Source organism: Cynocephalus volans, chromosome 12 (assembly GCF_027409185.1).
Source record: "Cynocephalus volans isolate mCynVol1 chromosome 12, mCynVol1.pri, whole genome shotgun sequence".
NCBI classification, from domain to species: Eukaryota; Metazoa; Chordata; class Mammalia; order Dermoptera; family Cynocephalidae; genus Cynocephalus; species Cynocephalus volans.
In genome coordinates this window covers 93,192,508-93,214,571 of record NC_084471.1, presented here as the reverse complement: position 1 = coordinate 93,214,571, position 22,064 = coordinate 93,192,508, and the positions used below count along the sequence as shown (strand labels likewise).

General features: G+C 39.6%; 1 protein-coding gene across 6 annotated transcripts in view; it reads left to right on the top strand.

Annotated features, from left to right (window-relative positions):
• Positions 1-22,064, top strand: part of AEBP2 (AE binding protein 2) — a 211,001-nt gene that overhangs the window by 62,951 nt on the left and 125,986 nt on the right. Inside the window, exon 10 of one of the 6 annotated variants that reach the window (XM_063075481.1) lies at positions 18,889-18,977. The exons of 4 other annotated variants lie outside the window; for them this stretch is intronic. In XM_063075481.1, coding sequence (XP_062931551.1) covers positions 18,889-18,901 — 13 coding nt within the window. In that variant the 3' untranslated portion in view covers positions 18,902-18,977. Of the gene's footprint in view, positions 1-13,162; positions 13,191-18,888; positions 18,978-22,064 lie in introns of those variants that run through there. One more of the 6 variants, XM_063075482.1, reaches the window with a different exon arrangement.

Here is a 22,064-nt window from a genome sequence, read left to right as displayed (position 1 = left end):
TGGTTCTGGAGCATTAGGGCAGAAAACTCAGAGTTACCTGTCAATATGTGTGACTTAGTGATGGAGGGGAAGACGGAGTAGTTTAAGACAGGGATCTCAGATGCTATAGGGTGGAACGTCCTAGTGTGTAGGTGAAGACCGAGTGGTGGGAGGTAAGACTAAACAGCTAGTAAGAACTAGCTGTTGAGGGCCTTGTTTTCCACACATCAGAGCTTGGCTTTGAAAGTTTTATAGGGAACCATTTAAGGTCTTATTAGTAAGTGAACTGATTTGTTTGATGATTGTGCCTAGTACAGTGGTGATGGGGAGACTAGTCTGAAGGCTACCCCTGTGCCTTGCTTTCCAGTGAAGGGAAAACATGAAAAGGAATAAATCAATTAAATCAATTCAGACATACTTTGGAGTAAGGTAGGGGGCTACCATACTAATTTATCTTATTCATGAAAGTAGTGACCTTTCTAGCTATGTGTTGGTGTGATGTACCAATACGTGTTTTCTTTTTATATAGGATGTAAATACTATAATAATATAGAGTATAATAAATTGCCTGTTTTGTCTTTGTGAGGTAAAATATCCTTAAAACACTTAAAAGTAGTCTTGCCTTATGGTATGTCTTATTCAAGCTGTGACAGACAAGTTTTGCCTACAGGTGTTTCCAAATGGGAAGGAAATAGCATCATTAAAATGGGACTGAGCCAAAAATTATTTTTCCCTCCAACATTATGGCTTATTTTGTGACATGGTTGGTAGCTATGTAGCAATTTAGCAACATGGGGGATATTTGCTGAAATAGAGAATGAAATTTGACATAGAGAGCCTAGTTGATAATTGTTTATAAGGAAATTTGAACGTGAAACATATGCCAAGAAAATTTAACAAATATCAAATAATTGAAATTTTATTTTCTTTGCCAGGAAAGAAAGAGGGAAATGTAAAATACAGAATTAGTCATAGTAAGTAAAAAATATGTATGTATGCATTTCCTGTGGCTGGTATTATGGACTAGCAAGTCTGCTTTGGATGCTGTATTATGAAGATTGGAGGTTGAGATACTTCTAGAAGCCACTTTCTGCTATTGATTCAGCCATCCTTTGGAGAAAATATGAAACTGTTAGTTTGGTCTCTAACTTTTTAATTCTCTCCTTCTCCTCCATTCAAGAAGATTTCATAATAAAGCCGGGTAACATTTTAAAATACTGATAAAAATAAGATAGTAAGGAATTTAAAGGAAGGTAGAGCTGGGGTGATCTCCACAAAGTGCATCCTCTTAAATTTTATACATTTATCAGAGGTTGTCCATAAACTTGTTAGCTTTATGTTAACCTATGAAGGAGTGCAAGGAGGATGTTGCAAGATTCATGGCGTTTACAACTGGTCATTAAGCTTTTAGAATTAGCTGGGGAGTGAGCTAGGTGAATTTGCATGTCTATACACTTAATCCTTACAGTTAAAGTGTGAAATGTGGGTTTTGCTATTTTTGTTCTACAGATGAGTTACTCAGGTAACTCGCCCAAAAACCCTACAGCCAGTAAGTGGCTGAGCCTAAAGTTTGAACCAGTACTGACTTCCTGATTCTAAACTGAGAGATCTTACCGCTATTATGCCTTTTTGATCAGTGGTTAATGTATTTTGCAAGGTTGCGTTAGACAAACAAGCATCTCTAAAAGAAAATGTCTTAATCCGTGTCATATACATCTTAACCAAGTTATGCTCATGTCTCTTCTTGCATTTTTCCAAACTGTTTCCACTTGTTATGCAACTCATTGCCTAGGGATTGATATTGCTTTTAATTTATGATGAACAGTAAGATAAATACGTTGCAAAACCATTAGAAATATTTTACCTTCACTTATTTCTTCTCTAATGCTGTCTTTATATAGATCTGAGTTTCTGATGTGTACCATTTTCCTTCTCCCTGAAGAACTGCTTTTAATTGGTTCTTGCAAGTCAGGCCTACCGGCAACAAATACCCTCAGTTTTTGTTTGAGAAAGCCTTTATTTCTTCATCATTTTTGAAGAATGATTTTGCAGGTACAAGGTTGGTGTTTTTTTGTTTTTTGTTTTTCCCACTCTCTCAACACTTTACAGTCATGTGTCAATTAACGATGGAGATACATTCTGAAAAATGTGGTGTTAGGTGATTTCATCATTGTGCTAACATCATATGTGAGTATACATAGTATATTACATAGTAACATAGTAAGTTACATAGTATATGTTAAATATGATGTACAAACATTGTACTTACACAAACCTACATGGTATATAGCCCACTACACACCTAGGCTAAGTAGCCATTATAATCTTATGCGACCCTTGTATACGTGGTTTGTAGTTGCCTGAGATGTTATGCAGTGCATTACTATATTTCACTCCACTATGCTTTTGCTTGCGTGGTTTCTGAGAAGTCTGATCTATTCTTATCCTTGTTCCCCTGTAGATAATAAGGCGTTTTTCCCCCCTTCAGCTTCTTTCAAAATTTTTCTTTTCCTTTGATTTCCTGCAGTTTGAATATGGTATACCTAGGTGTAAATTTCTGTGGTGTCTGGCATTTGTTTTGGGAAATTCTCAGTCATGATTGCTTTAAATATTTCTTCTGTTCCTTTTTCTCTTCTTCCATTAGTTCTATTACACGTATATTCCACCTTTAGTAGTTGTCCCACACTTCTTGGGTATTGTTTCTTTTGTCTTTTTTCTCATTGCTTTTCCACTTTAGAAGTTTCTGTTGACATATCCTCAAGCTCAGAGATTTTTTTCCTCACCTGTGTCCAGATTACTAATGAACCCAACAAAGGCATTCCTCATTTTTGTTATATTTTTTATTTCTAGCATTTCTTTTTGATTTTTCCTTAGAGTTTTCATTTTTCTTCTTACATTACTTATGTGTTCTTACATATTTTTTAGTTTTTCCATTAGAGCCCTTAGCATATTAATCATAATTATTTTAAAACCCTGATCTTATAATTCCAACATCCTTGCCATATCTGAATCTAGTTCTTATGCTTGTCTGTGTCACGTGTCTTAAAAACTCATGTAGTTTGCCTTTTAATATGCCTTGTAGTTTTTTGTTGAAAGGTAGACATGATATATGTACTGGGTAAAAACTATGCTAAATAGGCCTTTAGTGATATGGTGGTAAGGTGTAGGGAGAGAGGGAGCATTCTGTAGTCCTATGATTAGGTCTCAGTCTTTTAGTGAGCCTGGGCTGTGACCTTCACAAGTGCTTCTCAGTTTTTCCCCCTCCTTAGGAGGGACAGCATAGTTAGACTGGGCTGGAGTTGGGTGTTTTCATTCTTCTACCTAGAGGACTTCTCCTGGATTGGTTGGGCTCTGGTTGAATAATTTCTTTTGAGGTGAGGGCAGACCTTGTTAAGGACAAAATGCCCTGGGTGTATATCAGAATGGTACTTTTCCCCTTTCCCTTGCTGAAAGGATGAGGAGATTTTTTTTTTCACTGTGAGAACTGGATAGAACTGAAGGTAAAACTCACATAAGTGTTGGGAGAGGGGCTGAGATTGAGCCTCCTTGGAGTTTTAACTCTCAGACTTGTCCACACTGAGCCTCCATCAATCTGTCAATTACAGTTTTTGGTTTTCCTGCCTCAGTGCTGGTTCCTGCAGAGGTTTCTGTGTGTGGGTTTTTACTCCTGTAAGATGATTCCATGTATTCTCCTGTCTCCTGTTTAAAAAAAATTTATTTTATTTTGGCAGCTGGACAGTATGGTGGTGTTGATTTTCAGTTCCGTTTTTTACTTGTTGGCATGGATTGGTGACCTCCAAGCTCCTTATGCCAGACCAGAAACCAGACATTCAAACTATTAGAAGTAAATAGTAATCAGTTATTATCCATTGCTATGGCTTCATTAGTGTATGAGAATTAAGCATGTATCCTGCCCCTATGTCTCCACCATGTGTTGGTCCCACCCTTTGGAATCCCGGTAAAGACAGCCCTACCCATTGGGCTCATACACTGTGAGCCTGTGGTAGAAGTAGCAGCCCTGATGATCTCTGAATGGTCTTTGGGATCCTTTCCCCCCTTTTTTGAAGAATAGTGCATGTTTACAGCCAAATAGCTCTATGGTGCAGTCCTGTAAGGTATAAGAAACTCAAGGGTCTTCTTTCATTTTGTCCCATCTTTTGTTTCCTTTAGTCCCAGTTGGAAGTGTTTCTGCAGGTATAATTCTATTTCTACGCCTGGCTTTTGTTCAGGTGGTTGATTTAGTCCATGATTCATACTTTAGTGTTCATTTCAAAAAACAGTTTCTCATTTTTTTGATAATTGGGACAGGCTGATAATTTTCCAAATCTTTAAATTCTGTTTCCTTTTTGCCTCATGATTTTTGTCTTCATTTCTCTCTTCTGTTTTACAACAAGCAGTCAGGAAGAACCCAGCTGCTCCTTCCACACTTTGCCTAGAGACCTCCTCAGCTAAATATCCAATTTCATTGCTCACACATTTTATCATCCAGAAACACTAGAACACGAAACAATTCAGCCAAATTCTTTGCCACTTTATAACAAGGATCACCTTTCCTCCAGTTTCCAATAACATATTACATATTTTCATCTGAGACCTCATCAGAATAGCCTTTACCATCCATATTTCCACCAACATTCTGTTCAGGATTTCTTAGGTTTTCTGTAAGAAGATTGAGGTTTTCTCTACAGCCCTCCTTTTTTTCTTTCTGAGCTCTGACCAGAATTGGCTTTAGAGGTCTCTTCATGGCAATGTCGGTTTTTTCCCTAGCATGTTCCTCAAAACTCTTCTAGTCTCTACCCATTATCCAGTTCCAAAGCTGCTTCGACATTTTTCAGGATTTGTTACAACAGCACCCCCACTTCTTGGTATCAATTTCTGTTTTAGTCTGCTTGGGCTGCTATAACAAAATGCCACAAACCTGGTAGCTTATAAACAACAGAAATTCATTTCTCACAGGGCTTGGGACTGGAACTCTGAATCAGTGCCAGTATGGTCAGGTTCTGGTGAGGAGTTTCTTCCAGGCTTCAGACAGCTCTCTTCTGGTTATATCTTTACAGGACAGAAAGATTGCTCTCTGGGGTGTCTTTTATAAGCGCACTTACCGCATTCATGAGGGCTTTACCGTTATAAACTAATTACCTCCCAAAGGTCCCACCTCCTTCCCACTTCCTAGAAGTGTTACATTGTGGGATAGGATTATAACACAGGAATTGGGCAGGGGGCAGGGGGAGTTGGGGGGGGGGGGAGAGAGACTGAAACATTCAGTCCATAACACAAAAATTTATTATTTTAATATTTATGAATTATGTGCAGTGTTCCAGGGATGCAGCAATGAGTAGAACAAAAAGTCCTGTTCTCATGGAACTTATATTCTAGTGGGGAAGTAAGAGACAAGACTATAAACCAATAAACAAATATATGAAGTCAGTGCTAAGAGGAAAAAATAAGTGAGGGGCTAGAGAAAGGTAGAGTGTTATTTTAGTTAGCAGAGTCAGGAAAGTTCTCTCGGAGGTGGTAATGTTTGAGCAGGAACTTGAATACATGAGGGAGCAAGGCATGTAGAATTGTGTTCCAGGTACATGGTGCAGGTACAAAGTGTGCTGCATGACTAGAGAGCCGGCAGTGTGGCTGGAACACTGAGTGAAGTGTGACTGAGGCACTACTATGGGCACATCTTGGAGGGCCGGGTTGGTGAAACTTTTCTGTAAATAATTATTCTGTAAAAATAGCAATTTTGAGGGGGTGGAGGTGTATAAGAGCTCTGTCATGACTACTCACCTCTGTTGTAGTAGTAGTGGGAAAGCAGCCATAAATGTTGTGTAGACAAATGGATATGGCTGTGTTCCAGTAAAACTTTATTTACAGAAATAGGCAGTGGACTTGGTTTGGCACATTGGCTATAGTTAGCTGCTTGCTGCTCTAAGATCTCATAAACCATTGAAAAGCACTTTGAACTTTATTCTAAGTATGGTTGGAATCACTGGAGGTTTATGAATAGGTGAGTGAAGTGATAGGACTTATTTTTAAAGGATGACAGGTGGCTTTGTGGGAAACAACATTTTCTCCACACAGTGGAAGCAGGGAAAGCTATTTGGGGTTCCATATGAGTAGGAAAGAGATCATGGTGGCTTGAACTAAGGTAGTAGCAATGGAGTTGGCAAGAACGGGTAATATTAGATGTATTAGAGATTAAGTGTGTGTGTCTAAGTGACTCTAAGGTTATTAGACCAACTGAGTGAGGTGGAACATCTTACTAGTTTGGGAAGACTTTATAAGAATAAGCTTTGGTCAAGAAATTGAGTTTGAAATGCCTATTAAACATCTAAGTGTCAGAAATGAGTAGGCTGTCTCCCAGGGAGAGGAGAAGGTGTGGAAAATAATTATCTGGAAGGATGAATGGAACAAGGAAATGTAATAGAAATGTTAGACAGCACTGTAATAACACATGAGATTTGTTATATGTTTAAATTGAGAGTAGATACCACTGTGTACTTTTTCCCCCAGTCATGATGACCTGTGTGGGTGCAGGCATGGAGGAGATGGGAGTTGGGTTTAACTGGAGCTGTGATTTTATTAGACAGAATGGAGGGAAAGAGGTCCTAGGAAGATATGTGGCCTGTGAATTCCAATTCAGGTGGGGAGAGAAGTGAGGTCATGGTAGGGAGACAGTGAAAGCTCAAGAAATGGTACATACCAGCGAGGTTAAAGAATTGTTGGGTTCACTGTTACTAGTGGAAGTGAAATGGAAAGGCAGGAGTTCGGTCAGAGTGGGATGCTTGGAATTAAGATTTTCCTCATGATAGATTAATTGCTAGCACAAAGATCCAACATATGACCATGAGAATGGGTGATTGAGGTGACACCGAGGATATGATCATTGAATGTAAGGAAGTTGAGTAACTGAGTGGTCAGAGTGTGGCATTAATCCTCTTAACATGCATTTCAGAATCACTAAGAATGATCAAAGGAGTTGTAGTAGAGATCAAGACATTAAGCTCGGAAGGAAGTGCAAACTACAGTGAATGTCAGTGCTGGGGAGTGAGCAGGAAGGTAGTTGTAAATGCTAATTCTAATTAGCTTTATCACTTTAGTCCAAGTCACTTAACCACTCAAGTGTCTGTTTCCTAATGTGTATAGTAATGGGTCCATGACTGTTTTTTTGTGGCTGGCCCCGTTAGGGGATCCTTATATCCTCTGTTAAATGGTGTTTTAACAGTGTGGTCTAACCAACTGAGCTCACTGGCCAGCCCATGACTCAAGTTTTTAAACCTGAAAACCTGGACTGAAAAAGTGGGAAAGGTTTGGGAAGGAAAGGAATTGGAGTATCCTTCTAGTGCAGTGATTACCTTTGAGCATCTTTTACTTCTGGCATCATTTTAAAAAAATTTATTATTATTATTATTTCATATTTTATTTTTTATTGAATCATAATTGATTATACGTATTTTCGGTGTTCAATGTTGACATATGTTGATCAAATCAATATTATTAGTATATATATTGTTACAAATTGTACTTATTCTTTATGCCCCTTGTCCAATCTCTCCCTATTCCCCTCCCTCCTTCCTCACACCACTGATAACCCTAGATTTCTTCTCTCCCTCTGAAAGAATAATGGTTACTCTGTTGATTTGTTGCCTAGATGATCTGTCCAATGCTGAGAGGTGTGTTCAGATCCCCCAATATTATCATAGAACAGATGCTTCTTTTGTCACTCTGGAATGGGCTTTGTGGAGAGAGACATCCTCTTCTTTTCTTTGGTCTCTGCTGGTGACTCTCCTTGTGTCCGTGCACTCCAGTAGCTGGTGGACCATCTGTGTGGTGGTTGTGTCGTTTAGCCACTTTTGTGGCAGCCGTGGTTACTGTGGTGGCTGTGGTGGGCCACCCACATGGAGGTGGTGTTTTTGGCATGCTTCTTGGCACTGGCAGCGTGCCTGGTTGTGGGAGTGGGGGGTTCCAGTCCCCTGCTCCATGCCTCGGGCTCTACTTCTGGCATCATTTTAATGAATCATTGATCCAGAATGTTCTTCAGTGACACAATCACAAAGTTATCACCAAAGTCAGAAGGCTACTTGCCAAAATCTTAAATTCTTTTCAATTATTATAATTGACTTTTGAATCCCATGTTACATTTGTTTCTACATTTCTTGGTCTCTACTGTAGTGTTTTGTATATTAGTAGATCTTCACTGAATTGACTGAATTGTATTAACTGTAAAAGACTTCCAAAAAATGACTATTTTTAAGAAGCAATTGATCACCCTTTATGCAAATATAACACGAAAGTAGAAAATAGTGATTATAATTTTGCATATTTTGCTTGAAGTGTGGAGTATTTACTAAATTTTTGTATGTTAATAATTCTAGTGGCTATAAAGTCTTCCTGTTAATAAGAATTTTGTGATTTGTAATATTGAACATCCAGTGTGTGCTTTAGTTAGTTTATAACAGGATATGATCAGTAGGAAAATGAATCTATTTCTAAGATTTTCACAATTTGACCGTCACTCTTTCGAGGATTTGACAGTCTCAGATATAAAGTATTCCTTTTTCTTTTAAGTAGCTCATAAAAAGTGGTCTTTAAAGGAGTATTCTCTAAATTGAGGCACTGACTTTCATTATAAATGTAGAGGTCCATTCGCATAGAAAATAATCAGTCCAAGACGACAATGCAATGTGTATCTAGAGGTACACTGAGTTTATAGTGTATTTAGAAGGCAGCGGGAAAAAAATCCTTTATCTACAAATAATCCAGGTGTTAATATTAAGACTTTGAGTTTGTCTCTGGAATTCTTTTAAAATTTACAAGTTTCCTAGAAACATCGTGGGTATTAGTAATAGAGAATAGAGATAATATGCCTGTAAGAATAGCACCAGAATGTAACTGACTTTGGAAATGCTAATACTTTTGTTCAATTTATTTGCCTACTTAGTTGGAATAATAACTTTTATATACACCCATCGTCTGTGCAAACTGCTTTGGTTTTATGGTTGTAAATTTTTACTCTTCATCTAATGAGAAATAATTGAAGTAATTTTTACTAGGTGCTGTACAACTGTTTGAGAAATGTTTTTTTCAGCCCTGATTAGGAGGAGAAATTTGGGATATCTTGTTTTTCACCCATGTGCAACCAGACGGGGGTAAGGAGAAGAGATAGGATAGTATGTGAAAAATTGGTGGAGACCTCTAAGTTGTTTCCAGACTTTATATGTACAGGGTATTGAATAGAAGATGACTTTATGATTTTAATCCTAAATCAATTATTGTTTTAGTTACAGATTCAGCCACACTGTTCAGTCCTACGTGAGATCGTGTAGCATATCTGAAGGAAAGCTTTCCTTTTTGGTTTACAGGATTAACTAATTTATAAAGAGGACATGTGTGTAGAATCTGAATTTAAGTTGTGTAGGCTTTTTTTTTTAGAAAACAGTTTTAAATTTCAGAAGAAATTGTTAGCACTCCAACAGTTAAGTTTTTACTTACAATAGCAGCTAGATACTGTACAAGCAAAAATGATGTCTTCATTTTTAGGAATGTCAATTTGTATTTCTTTTTACTTGAGCTCCTTGGTTAAAAAGTAGCAAAAAATTAGAGTAATTCTTAGTCAGTGAAGTATATTTCCTCAAAGTATTAAACCAATTGTTTAAAATTTTTCCAAATATGAAAGTAATATACATTCAATATAGAAAATTTAGGAAATACAGACAAGAAATAAAATGAAAATTTATATTCTAATCATGTTTTAATAATAAACATTAATATATTATTATATGACTATATTAGGATATTTTATGTACAGACAGATTTTTTTTTCCAGATTGGGTTTATAACATATACTGTATATATTGAGCATCTCCATATTATTGGACTCCTAATACTGATGTGGTTATTCAGTTCTATGTATGTTCCATAATTTAGTTAGCCAGTCACCTACTGTAGAATGTTTTAGTTTCCAGTGTCTGCCAGTATAAAGCTTTCATAAACATCTTTGGACCAAAAACTTTGTATTTGGTTGTTTCTTTAGATTAGGTTCCTACAATGGGAATTATTTATTCAAAAAGTAGAAACATGTTTTAGTTTTTGGTGCCTTTTGTTATTTGCTTTCTAGAAGTAGCACGTGGCATTGTTTTTAAGTGCCCCTTCCAACCCTGAATATTGTCATTAAAATAAAAAATTGGTAGGTAAAAAGGGCAGTCCATTGTTTTAACTTATTTTATTACAATAAAGGCTGGATATATTCTTACCATTATTGGCCAGTTATATTTCTTGCTTTAGTATTCATCTATGTAAGAGTATTAATCCTTTTTTGTCTGTTGCAAAACAATATTTGTCTAACTTCTGTAGTTTTCATATAGGTTTTTAATCAAATCTTTCATGCTTTTTAATTATGGATCTTTTCTTTGTTAATGTGTAGAAAGTCTTTCCTATCCAGTATCAGAGTAAGGTATTTTCTTCAGGTTATTTCTTGTTTTTATTTTTTAAACAAACAATCGTGTAAAATTTCAGTTATATCTAAAAGTAGAGGAGTATAATGAATCTGTTGTACCCATTACCCAGCTCTAACAAACAACAGTACATGGCCAGTCTTGTTTTATCTATATGTGCCTTCCAAGTTCTGGAATATTTTGAAGCAAACCTTAGACGATCTAGGAATCATTTAATATGTTGATATTTAGGGATGTATCTCTGAAAGATAAGGACTTCATTTTTTAAAACCTAACCACAGTACCATTATCACATGTGAAAAATTTAGCAATAATTTCAATATCAGTCATTGTCCTTTTCCTGATTGCCTAAAGTTTAGAAGTAGGAATCAAGTAAGATCCATACATTGCTTTTGGATGTTATGAATTTAAGTTTCCTTTAATCTGTAGGGACACCCTCCATTTTTTCTCTTTCTTTTCATTCCTTCAATTTTTTGTTGAAGACATGGCTTTTCTTTCTTTTAGTGACTGGCCAGTATAGGGATCCAAATGTCTTTAAAAAAACAAAAAACAAAAAACATTTGTTTCTGTAATGCAGCTGAAATGTTTTTGTTGTATATTTTAAAGCTAGGATCTAACTCTGTCCTTGCTTCTAACAGTTAATCAATACTATTTAAAATATAATTTTAAATTCTCCATTGATTTGAAGTGCCACTTTTATCATATATAAAGTATTATATAAGAATTATTATGTGATAAAAGCGGCATTTCAAATTAATGGAGAAATATAGTATTCTTAATATGTGAAAATTTCATTTGTGTTTTGATCGGAATTATAATAATATATTAATTTGTAGGAAATTGACATCTTGACCATATTGAGTTTTCCCATCCAGGAGGGAACATGTTGTATCTTCTTGAGTGCTTTGTTGAACAACTTGAGTGCTAGTTTTAGATGTCACTCCTAAATACTTCAGCTTATATCTCCTAAGATATAGTTGTCACACTCAAGAAATTTATATTAATACAACACTTATCGGTAGTTCATGTTCACATTTCCCCCAGTTGTCCTAATAACCTTTATAGCTGTTTTTAAAATGAGGACCTGTATTAGTCCATTTCTGTTGCTTTTAACAAAATACACGGAACTGGGTAATTTATAAAGAAAATGAAATTTATTGCTTACATTTTCTGTGGCTGGGAAGTCCAAAGTCCAAGGAACACATCTGGTTGTGGTGACAGTGACCCGGGGGTCTCACATTGCAAGATGGTGGAAGCAGAGAGAGCAGAGAGAGAGAGACAGACTCTTCTCTTCTTTTAAAGCCATCAGAACCATGGCCCTGACCATCATTTTTAATCCATTCCCTGCCACACGGTTGTACAATCCAATCACATCTACAAGCCTCCACCTTTCAATTACCATAATAGGATTTCCCACCCTCTTAACAGTCACACTGGGGGCCAAGTTTCTAATACATAAAACTTGAGGGACACAATTCAAGCTTCAGAGAGTCTTGGGGGGACATAACTCAGTCCACTACAGGACCCAATCAAGGAACAAGCAGTACATTTATTTGTTGTGTCTCTTTAGATCTCCTTTAATTTATCTAGGATAGTTCCTTAGTCTAATTTTTTTTTTTTTTTTTTTTTTTTTTTGTCTTTTATGATACTGACAGTTTTTGAAGTGTTTGGGTCACTTGTTTTGCAGAATATCCCTCAATTTAGGCCTAACGGCTTGTGGTATGTAGGTGATGGTTTAACCATTTCAGTGCTTTGATCTTTTGGTAAGCTGTTGTGTGCCATGGTTCTCTTTATTCTGTTTTCCATCAGTCTTTCATCCAGTGGTTTTAGTGTGAGTTGTGATTTGAATGTGTCCCCGAAGTTCATGTTTTGAAAATGTAATCCCCAGTGCAACAGTGCTGAGAGGTGGGACCTATAAGAAGTGATTAATGCTGTTATTGCAGGAGTGAGTTAGTTATTGTTAGAGTGGATTCCTGATGAAAGGATGAGTTCAGCCCCCTCCCCTCTCTCACGTGTGTGTGCTCTTTTGCCCTTCTGCCTTTCTGCCTTTTTGCCATGGGATGATGTAGCAATGTGGCCATCTCCAGATGGAGCCTTTCAATCTTAGAGTTCCCAGCCTCTACAACCATGAACCAAATAAATTTTTGTTCTTTATAAATTACCTAGTCTCAGGTATTCTGTTATAGCGGCACAAAAGAGATTTAAGACAACATCCATGGATAATTACAGCCTGAATCAGTGATTACTCCGGTGGTTATACAGTGGTATTTTTCTATTTCTAGCATGTTTCTACATTTATTCGTTGGCATTCTTCCATATTCCCTTCCCCGCCCCACCTTTTTTTTTTTTTTTGACATGTTCCATTGTTTTTTTGAGCACTTACTTTCTGGCACAAGTTATTTAGGCTTACCTTATTCTTTCCCTGTTCCTTTTGTACTTTCCCTGACCATTTTTCCAAGGAGTCCTGGCTTCTTTTTAAGGAAGAAGAGTATTTAGAAACTTAAGGTCTAGGTCTGGGTGTAGATCATTTCCATCATCCCCAAAAGTTTTTTTTTATGTCTCATTGAATCTGTGCCTCACCCCTAACCCCAAGCCACCACTTATCTCCTGTCACCATAGATTAAATGAAACTCATTTCTAGAATTTCATATAATCGGAACCTTTGGCTGCTATGAATAAAGCTGCCATGAACACTTGTGTGAAAGTCTTTGTGCAGACATATATTTTTATTTCTCTAGGGTAAATACCTAGGAGTTGCTGGGTTATATGGTGAGTATAATTTACTAATAAGAAATTGCCAAACTGTTTTCCAAAGTGGCTGTACTATTTTCACCATTAGTATATGAGAATTCCAGTTGCTCCATCTTTTTGTTAACACCCGATATTGTTTGCACTTTTAATTTAACCATTCTAACTGGTGTGTTACCTCATTGTAATTTTATTTTGTATTTCACCAATGACTATTGAACATCTTTTCATATGCTTATTGGCCATTAGGATTCCTATTTGAAGTTTATATTAAAATCTTTTGCCCATTTTATTATTGATTTTTTAAAAACTGTACATATTTATGGGGTACAGAATTATATTTCAATACATGTACAGAATGTGTGATGATCAAATCAGGGTAATTAGCATATTCATCATTGCAAAAATTTTTCATTTCTTTGTCAGTACCATGCTCACCCAGTGAGCTAACCGGCCATCCCTATATGGGATTCGAACCCGTGGCCTTGGTGTTATCAGCACCGCACTCTCCCGAGTGAGCCACAGGCTGGCCCAAATTTATCATTTTTTTGTGATGGGAACATTTGAGCTCCTCTCTTCTAGCTTTTGCCAATTTAAAAATTTGCTTTTAAAAAAATTATATTTTAAGAGTTTATATTCTGGGTACACTTTCTTTTCGGTCAGATATATGTATTATGGTTTGCCTTTTCATTTTCTTTACAATGTCTTGAAGAGCAAAAGTTTTTGATTATTTTGAAGTCACATTTGTTAGCTTTTAATTAATGGTTTGTATTTTTTGTGTCCTGTGTAAAAATATTTTCTTTTCCCTCAGGGTCATAAATATTTTTACTATGTTTTCTTTGAAAGTTTTAAAATTTCAGTTTTTACATTTAAGACTGATCTATTTCAAGTTCATTTTTGTGTATGGCATGAGGAAAGGGTTGGGGTTTGTTTTTCCTATTTGTTTATGCAGATGTTCCAGCACCATTTGTTGAAAAGACTACCCTTTCTCAATTGAATTACCTTGACATCTTTGTCAAAAATCAATTGATCGTGTGTGTGGATCTATTTCTTTACTGTCTACTCTGTCCCATTGATCTCTATGCCTATCCCTATTCCAATACATCATTGTCTTGTTTACTGTAACTTTAAGGTAAGTTCTGAAGACAAATGGTATAAATGGTGTAAGTCCTCCAACTTTGTTACTCTTTTTCAAGAATGTTTTTGGCTCTTCTTGTTTCTTTGCATTTTCATATATATTTTAGAATCAGCTGGTAAGTTTCTACAAATAGACACTGAGTCTTTTAATTTTTTTTTTTGTTTTGGTGGCTAACCAGTAGAGGGTCCAAGATGCTGAGATTTTGATTGGGGTTGTCTCGAATGTATAAATCAATTTGAGGAAAATTGCCAGTTAACAATATTGGCTTTTAATTCATACATATAACATATCTCTCCATTTATGTGTTCTTTAATTTCTAATTTGTGTTGAATTAAAATCGATTATACAAATTTTGGGGGTTCAACATTGAGATATGTTGATCAAATCAATATTACTAGCATATTTATTGTTACAAGTCGTAATTATTCTTTATGCCCCTTGTCCAATCCCTCCCCATCCCCCTTTCTCGCCCCCCCCATCACCCCAGATTTCTTCTCACCCTCTGAAAGAATAATGGTTACTCTGTTCATTTGCTGCCCAAAAGATCTGTCCAATGCTGAGAGGCATGATCAGGTCCCCCAGTACTATCATAGAGCAGATGCCTCCCCCATCACTCTGAAATGGGCTCTGTGGAGAGAGAGATGCTCCTCCTTTCTTAATCTCTGCTGGTGACTCTCCTCGTGTTAAGGCACTCCAGTGGCTGGTGGACCATCTGCGTGGTGGTTGTGGCGTCTTGCCACCTTCACGGCAGCTATGATTATCATGGTGGCTGTGGTGGGCCACCCACATGGAGAAGATGTTTTTGGCCTGCTCCTTGGTGCTGGCAGTGTGCCTGGTTGCGGAGAATGTCTGATCCCCAGCTCCATACCCCAGGTCCCCAAGTGGGTCCTGAGGCACTGGCACGGGGTGCCTGGTTGTGGGAGGGGGGTCTGATTCCCTTCTCCATGCCCCAGGTCCCTGGGTGGGCCATGAGGTGCTGGTGCAGTGAGCCTGGTTGTGGGAGGGGGGTCCAGTCCCCTTCTCCATGCCACGGGTTCCTTGGAGGGCAGTGAGGCACTGGTGCTGTGATCCTGGTTTTGGGGGGGGGTCCAGTCCACTTCTCCATGTCCTGGGTCCCCAGGAGGGCCCCAAGGTGCTGGCGTGGTGAGCCTGGTTGTGGGAGAGTGGTCTGGTCCCCAGTTCTGTGCGCTGGGTCCCTGGGTGGTCCCCAAGGCACTGGCATGGTGAGCCTGGTTGTGGGAAGGGGGTTCAGTCCACTTGTCCATGTCCCAGGTCCCTGAGTGGGCCCTGAGGTGCTGGCATGGGGTGCCTGTTTGTGGGAGGGGGGTCCAGTCCCCTTATCCATGCCCCGGGTCCCCGGGTGGGCCCCAAGGCACTGGTGTGGTGAGCCTGGTTGTGGGAGGGGGGTCCGGTCCACTTCTCCATGTCCCCCCCTGTCGTGGGGCTCCTTGTTGTGGGAGGGGGGTCCGGTCACCTTCTTCATGCCCTGGGTCCCCAGGCAGGTCCCAAGGCACTGGCACTGTGTGCCTGGCTGTGGGAGGGCGTCCGGTCCCCTTCTCCATGTCCTGGGTCCCCAGGCGGGTCCCAAGGCACTGGTGCTGTGTGCCTGGTTGTGGGAGGGGGTCTGGCCCTCTTCTCTGGATCCCAGGTCCCAGGTGGGTCCCAAGGCACTGGCGTGGGGTGCTTGGCTGTGGGAGGGGGGTCCGGTTACCTTCTCCATGCCCTGGGTCCCCGGGCGGGTCCCAAGGCATTGGTGCTGTGTGCCTGGCTGTGGGAGGGGGTCTGGCCCTCTTCTCTGGATCCCAGGTCCCGGGTGGGTCCCAAGGCACTGGCGTGGGGTGCCTAGTTGTGGGAGGGGAGTCTGGTCCCATTCTCCGTGCCCTGGGTCCCCGGTCTGGCCCCAAGGTGTTGGTAGTGTGCCTGGATGTGGGAGTGGGGTCCAGTCCCCAGATCCAATCCTCGGGTTCCTGGGTGAGGCCCCAAGGTGCTGGTGGTGTGAGTGGTTGTGGGCGGGAGTCCTGCCCCTGGCCTCATGCCTTATGTCTCCTGGTGGGCCCCAAGGCATTCGTGGTGTGCCTGGGCCAGAACTAATTTTTTTGTCCTTTGCTTGCTTCTAACATGGGGGAACTTCCTGTGGGAACCAGTACTTGAGCTGTGTGGTTGACCTAAATTGCTGTTTCCCTAGGGAAGACTTTTTGTGCAGCTCAGGGTTTAATGGTTGACCTTATAGGTACTTCTGGCTCTGATACTTGGTGCATCTGTGTTGTGTAGAAACTCTGATCTGGGCCTGGGTTTTTTCATTAAACTGCACCCCATGCAATTCTGCATTCCTGACCAGTCTCCTCTGAGTGGTCCTGCACTGATTGGGGGGCGGATCGGCTGTCCTTGCTGTGTCCCAATGTTCTTCCGGTGGGCCTGTCTCCCCCACCGCCTGTGCTTCAAACACTTCCCCGCACAAACCAGTCCCGTGCGTTGACTCACTGGCCTCTGAATGGCTCCCCTTTTTCAGCTGTTCTGGGTCCTCGCTCCTGCGTGGGTCCACAGGAACCCTATTAGTGGTCTTGCTGTCCTGGAGCCACCAAAGTCCTCTTCTCCCCTGCTGCCTCTAAGTAACTCCATCTAAAGGGCACAGCTGTGGCTTCTGCTGGCTCCTGCTGCATGTGCTCCAGCATTAAAGCAGCTGCAGCCCAAAATGCTGACAGCAGTTTTTTCTTTCTCTCATTGTGGTTTCTCCCACCTTCGTGAGTTCCATAGGTCTCTCCTCTTCACCTGAGCTCCAGTGGCCCCAGCTTGGCTGATGTTACATTTTTATCATTGTAAACTTGTTGATTTGTGGGAGAGAATGACCCTGCAGACTGTCTATTCCACCATCTTGACTGGAACTCTGTGTTTTTTAATTTCACTTGGCTATATTTTACAGTTTATTTGGATGGGTCATGTACATATTGGACTAAATTTATCCCTAGTATTTTTTTTTTTTTGATGCTATTGTAAGTGGTATTTAAAAATAATTTAATTTCCAATTGTTTGGGGTTTTAAAAAATCTACTTTTATTTAATTTTATTATTTTGAATATATAAAATTTAAAATTGCTCAAAAGTCAAAACTATGTCATATATTAAAAAGATACTTAGCAGTCCCATGCCATCCTTGTCCTTTCTTCCTCTTTCCCATCCATTGCCTTTATATAACAATTTTATTAGTTTCCGTTTCAATCTTTCAAGGTGGAATTGCTTTGAAAGTTCAAACATTCTAGAAACCCCTGGTCTGGCATGGCTCACATGGTTGTTGGAGGGCAGATACTTTGGGCTGAACATATAGCTCTTTAAAAAAACACAAAAAGAGTTTGACACCTTTTCTATCCCCTTTGAGGTACAGGTGATGGCCCATGCTTGCAAGTTTAAAGAATAGGTTTTTCCTAAAATATATATTACACAGTAGGTGAACATAATTTCCGGACAAAGAGATATCTTACAGGGTTTTTGCAAGCATTTTATGTTTCCATCCTTGTTGCAAAATGTGTATATAATTTGTCCCTTAGAAAAATATTAGTAAAAATTGAATAAGAGCAAAAGACATCAGCAGCAGTTTACTAGTCTGTTTTTTAGCCACAAGAAAGGAGATGTAGATATGAAGGCTGCTCATCATTATTTCTAGTTCTCCTCTCCTAAGTCTATGATGGGTTATACTTCTCCACCTCCTTGAAGTTAGATATGGCCATGTGATTTGCTTTGGTCAGTGAAATATGAGTGGAAGTGACATATACTTTCAGTTGGAAACACTTAAGAATTGGTGCAAAATTTTCCTTTACTTCACTGTCTCTTCCACTGCTGCTATGACTAGGAGTGTTCCAAATGGTGGAGCTTCTCTGTTAGCCTGGGTCTCCAGTCCAGGACACATGGAGGAGAGGCCCCAGGGCCACGCAATGGATATATAAGTTGAAGAAGAAATAAACCTTTATTGTTTTAAGCTACTGACGTTAGGGTTATTTGTTGTAGCATAACCTATTTTTTCCTGACTAGTATAGGAGAAATTAATTTTGTGGTGTTGGAGGTTGGGGCCTGAGACCTAAAGAAAAATTGGACCAAGGGTCTCTGGGAACAGAGATGTGGAGAGTTCAGTTTTGGACTATAACTAGTAAGTAGCAACAATCTGTCTAAAAAGCAAAAAATACATTGATTTAAGACATGGGTTTATTGTCGTAGAGATGTAAATGAGCCTAAGGTTTAGTTTCTCATCATGGGAAGGAGTGAATGGAGAGAACAAGGTTGAAGATACAGAAATGAGGGAACAGAATACCTGTCCACTAGAGGCTGGAAAAGTGGGCTCTCCAGAGCACAAATGGCTTCATTAGGAGGAGGGACATTACTTTTGTTGTGGCAGGAGAGGGAAGGAGAATTGTTGGGTGTAGATGTAGGCAGATTTACAGATCTGCTGGGGGAGGTCGAAGGATAATGATTATAATAGTTAATGGTTCCTGCATACTGTGTGCCTTTTGCTGATCTCCGTGCTTTATGTGTTACAACTCACTTAATCCTCACAACCCTATGAGATAGTATTGCTCTTCCCATTTTACAGATGCAGAAATTAAAGATGTTCTTCATTGGTGAATTCACTTTTCTCAGAAGCGGAGGTGAGCTCATCTGCTGAGATTGAAAATGGAGGTGAAGTAGCTTCACAATCCATCCATCTTCATTCTAGGAAGTCACTCCTTTGATGTGGGGAAGAGGGGTGAAGACCTGTACCCATCGGCCTGCAGCAGCTGTGATTGTGTGTGTAAGAGCCGATGTAGGAGGCCTGTGGAGACTGGACATGGAGGGCCTTGGTTTGAGGGTGTTACTGGGTCTCTGTGTAGAAGAGCCTGTGGGAAGAGGACAGGACGGCTGCAGTTGCGCCTCTGAGCCTCCCTGAAGTGATGGTGACCATTCATGTCCAGCCTTATAACGAAGCCAGATTATTCTGATCTATTTTCCCCCCTTGGAAATCTTTTAGTAGAGGGGCTAACTGTTATGTTCATTGGCCAGGTGATCTCAAGTGACCTGGCTGAGTGAGGCCTGCCACAATGTGGCAGTTATAGCACTTACTATGCACCGTAAAAAGTTGAAGAATCTTGACATATCATGGTTATATGGGGATTCTTGCTTCTCCCTTTTGCCCTCTCTATATGGATACTTAGTGGGTGGAGACAAGCCATGTTGGACTTCTTCCTGTTCTGCCAGCACTTTCTGCCCTTGTCTGCTTCTGTGTCTTTGAGCATGTTCCTCCTTTTGCCTGGAATATTTTCCACAACTTTTTCTACTGGATACCTGGCCTTGATCATTCATCCTTCTGATCTTGGCTTGAGCATCACTCCCTCAGACCATCCTCCCTTGGCTTCCTTTTTATCTGGGTTAGGCCCCCCCGTTTTAGTACCTATCATATTTTTTTTCTTTTGTGTCAATGTGTCTTCTTCACTAGACTAAGTTCTCAGAGACAAGGACCTGTTTCTTTTGTCCTCCCCAGGCTCCCTTCCGGTGTTTGTGTTGTCTTACACCTGTGGGTGCAAACCAAACTGAGGTGGAGTTCAAATAAATGTTATTTTCACTGCTGTTCTTTCCTTTTATTGTGGAGATGTCCAAAACTCAGTTTTAGGTTAAAACACACACACACACACACACACACACGCACACACACGATATTTCTGGTTGTGAGACAAAAGTGTGCCCCGGTCCTTGTGGGTAAGCGTGGGCTGCAGTTTGATTCCTAGCTAACTGCATGTGCTGAGTTCATTGATGAGGTAATTATTAGGAGCACAAACTCCCTGATCACTTGAGCGAAGATAATAATACTGTTAGGAATCCCTCATTGGTTGCTGTGGTAGGAAAAAGCAATTGTGTCTAACTGGTGTTCTAACTGGATAGGAGATGTTTTGGTGTCATGTATAGTGGTCTGTTACTGCATAATGGAATTATCTACGAATTTAGTCAAAGTATTGTCAGCATGGTCTGGGAGTTTGTTGGAAATGCAAAATCTTGGGCCCCACCTCAGACTTACGGACCCAGAATGTGTATTTTAACAAGATTTCCAGGTGGCTAGTATGTTCCTTAAAGTTGGAGAGGCACTGTTTTAGCATATTAATTACATCACAGGCAATTGAGGGGAACTAAAAAGAACCATTTGTAAATATCCATTCATTCATTCATCCACAAAACAAATATCTTTTAAGCATGTAATTTTCACTAGGCAGTAGTATTGGTCATAATAATAATGTAAATAATATAATAATATAATGAGTCAGACATTTTACACAATGCACTATTTCTAATTCTTACAACAACCAAAAAAGGGAGATGGTGGTAGGTGCCATGAAGTCACTGGAGGTTACATAGCATGCCTGTCATAACTCAGCAGGTGTATGACTGAGCCATGATTTGAGCCCAGTCAGTCCCATTTGACAAGTCCTTCATCTTTCTACCATTTCTGTCCAAAAAATGGAGGGTGTAAGTTCTTATACTTTGAAGTCCTTGATAACATGCAACTCACTTTTGGTGTACATTAAAAAACTGAGACGTGATCTGGTTACTTATGTTCGGTGTTAAGGCTTCCAATGGAAAGGAATGTAGAGGGAAGAAAGCAGAAATTCCTACATAAAGAACATTAACGCTCCTCTGTCCAACCCAAATGTAATAAAATGAAATTAAATACCCATTTGTCTCTCAATCTTTTTTTGTGGAAAATTAAAAGTAATTCTGAAACACTGAGTCCAAAAAATCCCTGGAGAACTTTGCATATCTCAGTATTTTGTGTCAAATCTTTTGTGTGACCTCAAAAGCCCAATGATCATTTCATGTAGAAAGCAGGAAAGAGCAGTGAGATCTAGTCATCTGCATGACTGTGAGCTGGCCTCTGATGTGTCTAGATCTCAGTGGTTATCATTAACTAGGCGGTCAGTGGTCAGGGAACACTGCTTTGGATGCTTGTGAAGTGAGGCAAGGAAGCACTTTTTATTACCAATCCCAAATCAACTTGCTTCGTGTCAACAGAATGCTGCTTCGGGTCCTGCTGTGTGCCTCCACCTTCTTGTTTGCTTGGAAAAAGAGATTTCAGCTACTGATGCGATAAAATGCCTCTGCTTTCCACTCTAGATTATTGGGACATGCACGTTTGCTGCGCAGCAAACATAGCTTTGAGGGTCACAGTCATATTTTCCAATGCTGTAGGAAAGAACATTTATGACTTTAGCACCAAAAAAACAAAGATCGTTTCCTTATTAGCAAAAAATAAATAAATAAAAAGAAATTACAAAATATTGGCCAATTTAGGTGGAGCAATACAAATGTTTGAGGCAAAATAATTCAAGCTGTTTTAAAGCTAGAGGATTGGGATATCCAAATGTAGCTTTGTAGGATTGCCATGGGTTCCGTGAGCTTGCTTTCTGTTTGAGAGAGGGAAACTTGCCTTTTGAAGAACTGTGGCACACATGTTCTAACATAAGATGAAAGGAAGGGTTTTTTTGGTGTGCCAAGAAATTGCTCACGTGAGATCGGATCCTTTTAAACAAATCTGGTGGCAAGCTTTTCCTGAAAGCTTGACTGAAGAATGAAATAATCTAAAGTCATGTTCACGGCAGCCGCCTTCAGCCTTTCATATGGAGTTTGCAAGTTTGCATTTAAGAACACAAATTCAGCCCTTACAGTTCTTCTTTTGTGCAGCCAAATAGTGCTCAAAGACTGCTCCTCTGGCTAATTGGGATAGCTTCCAGATGGTGGTGATGA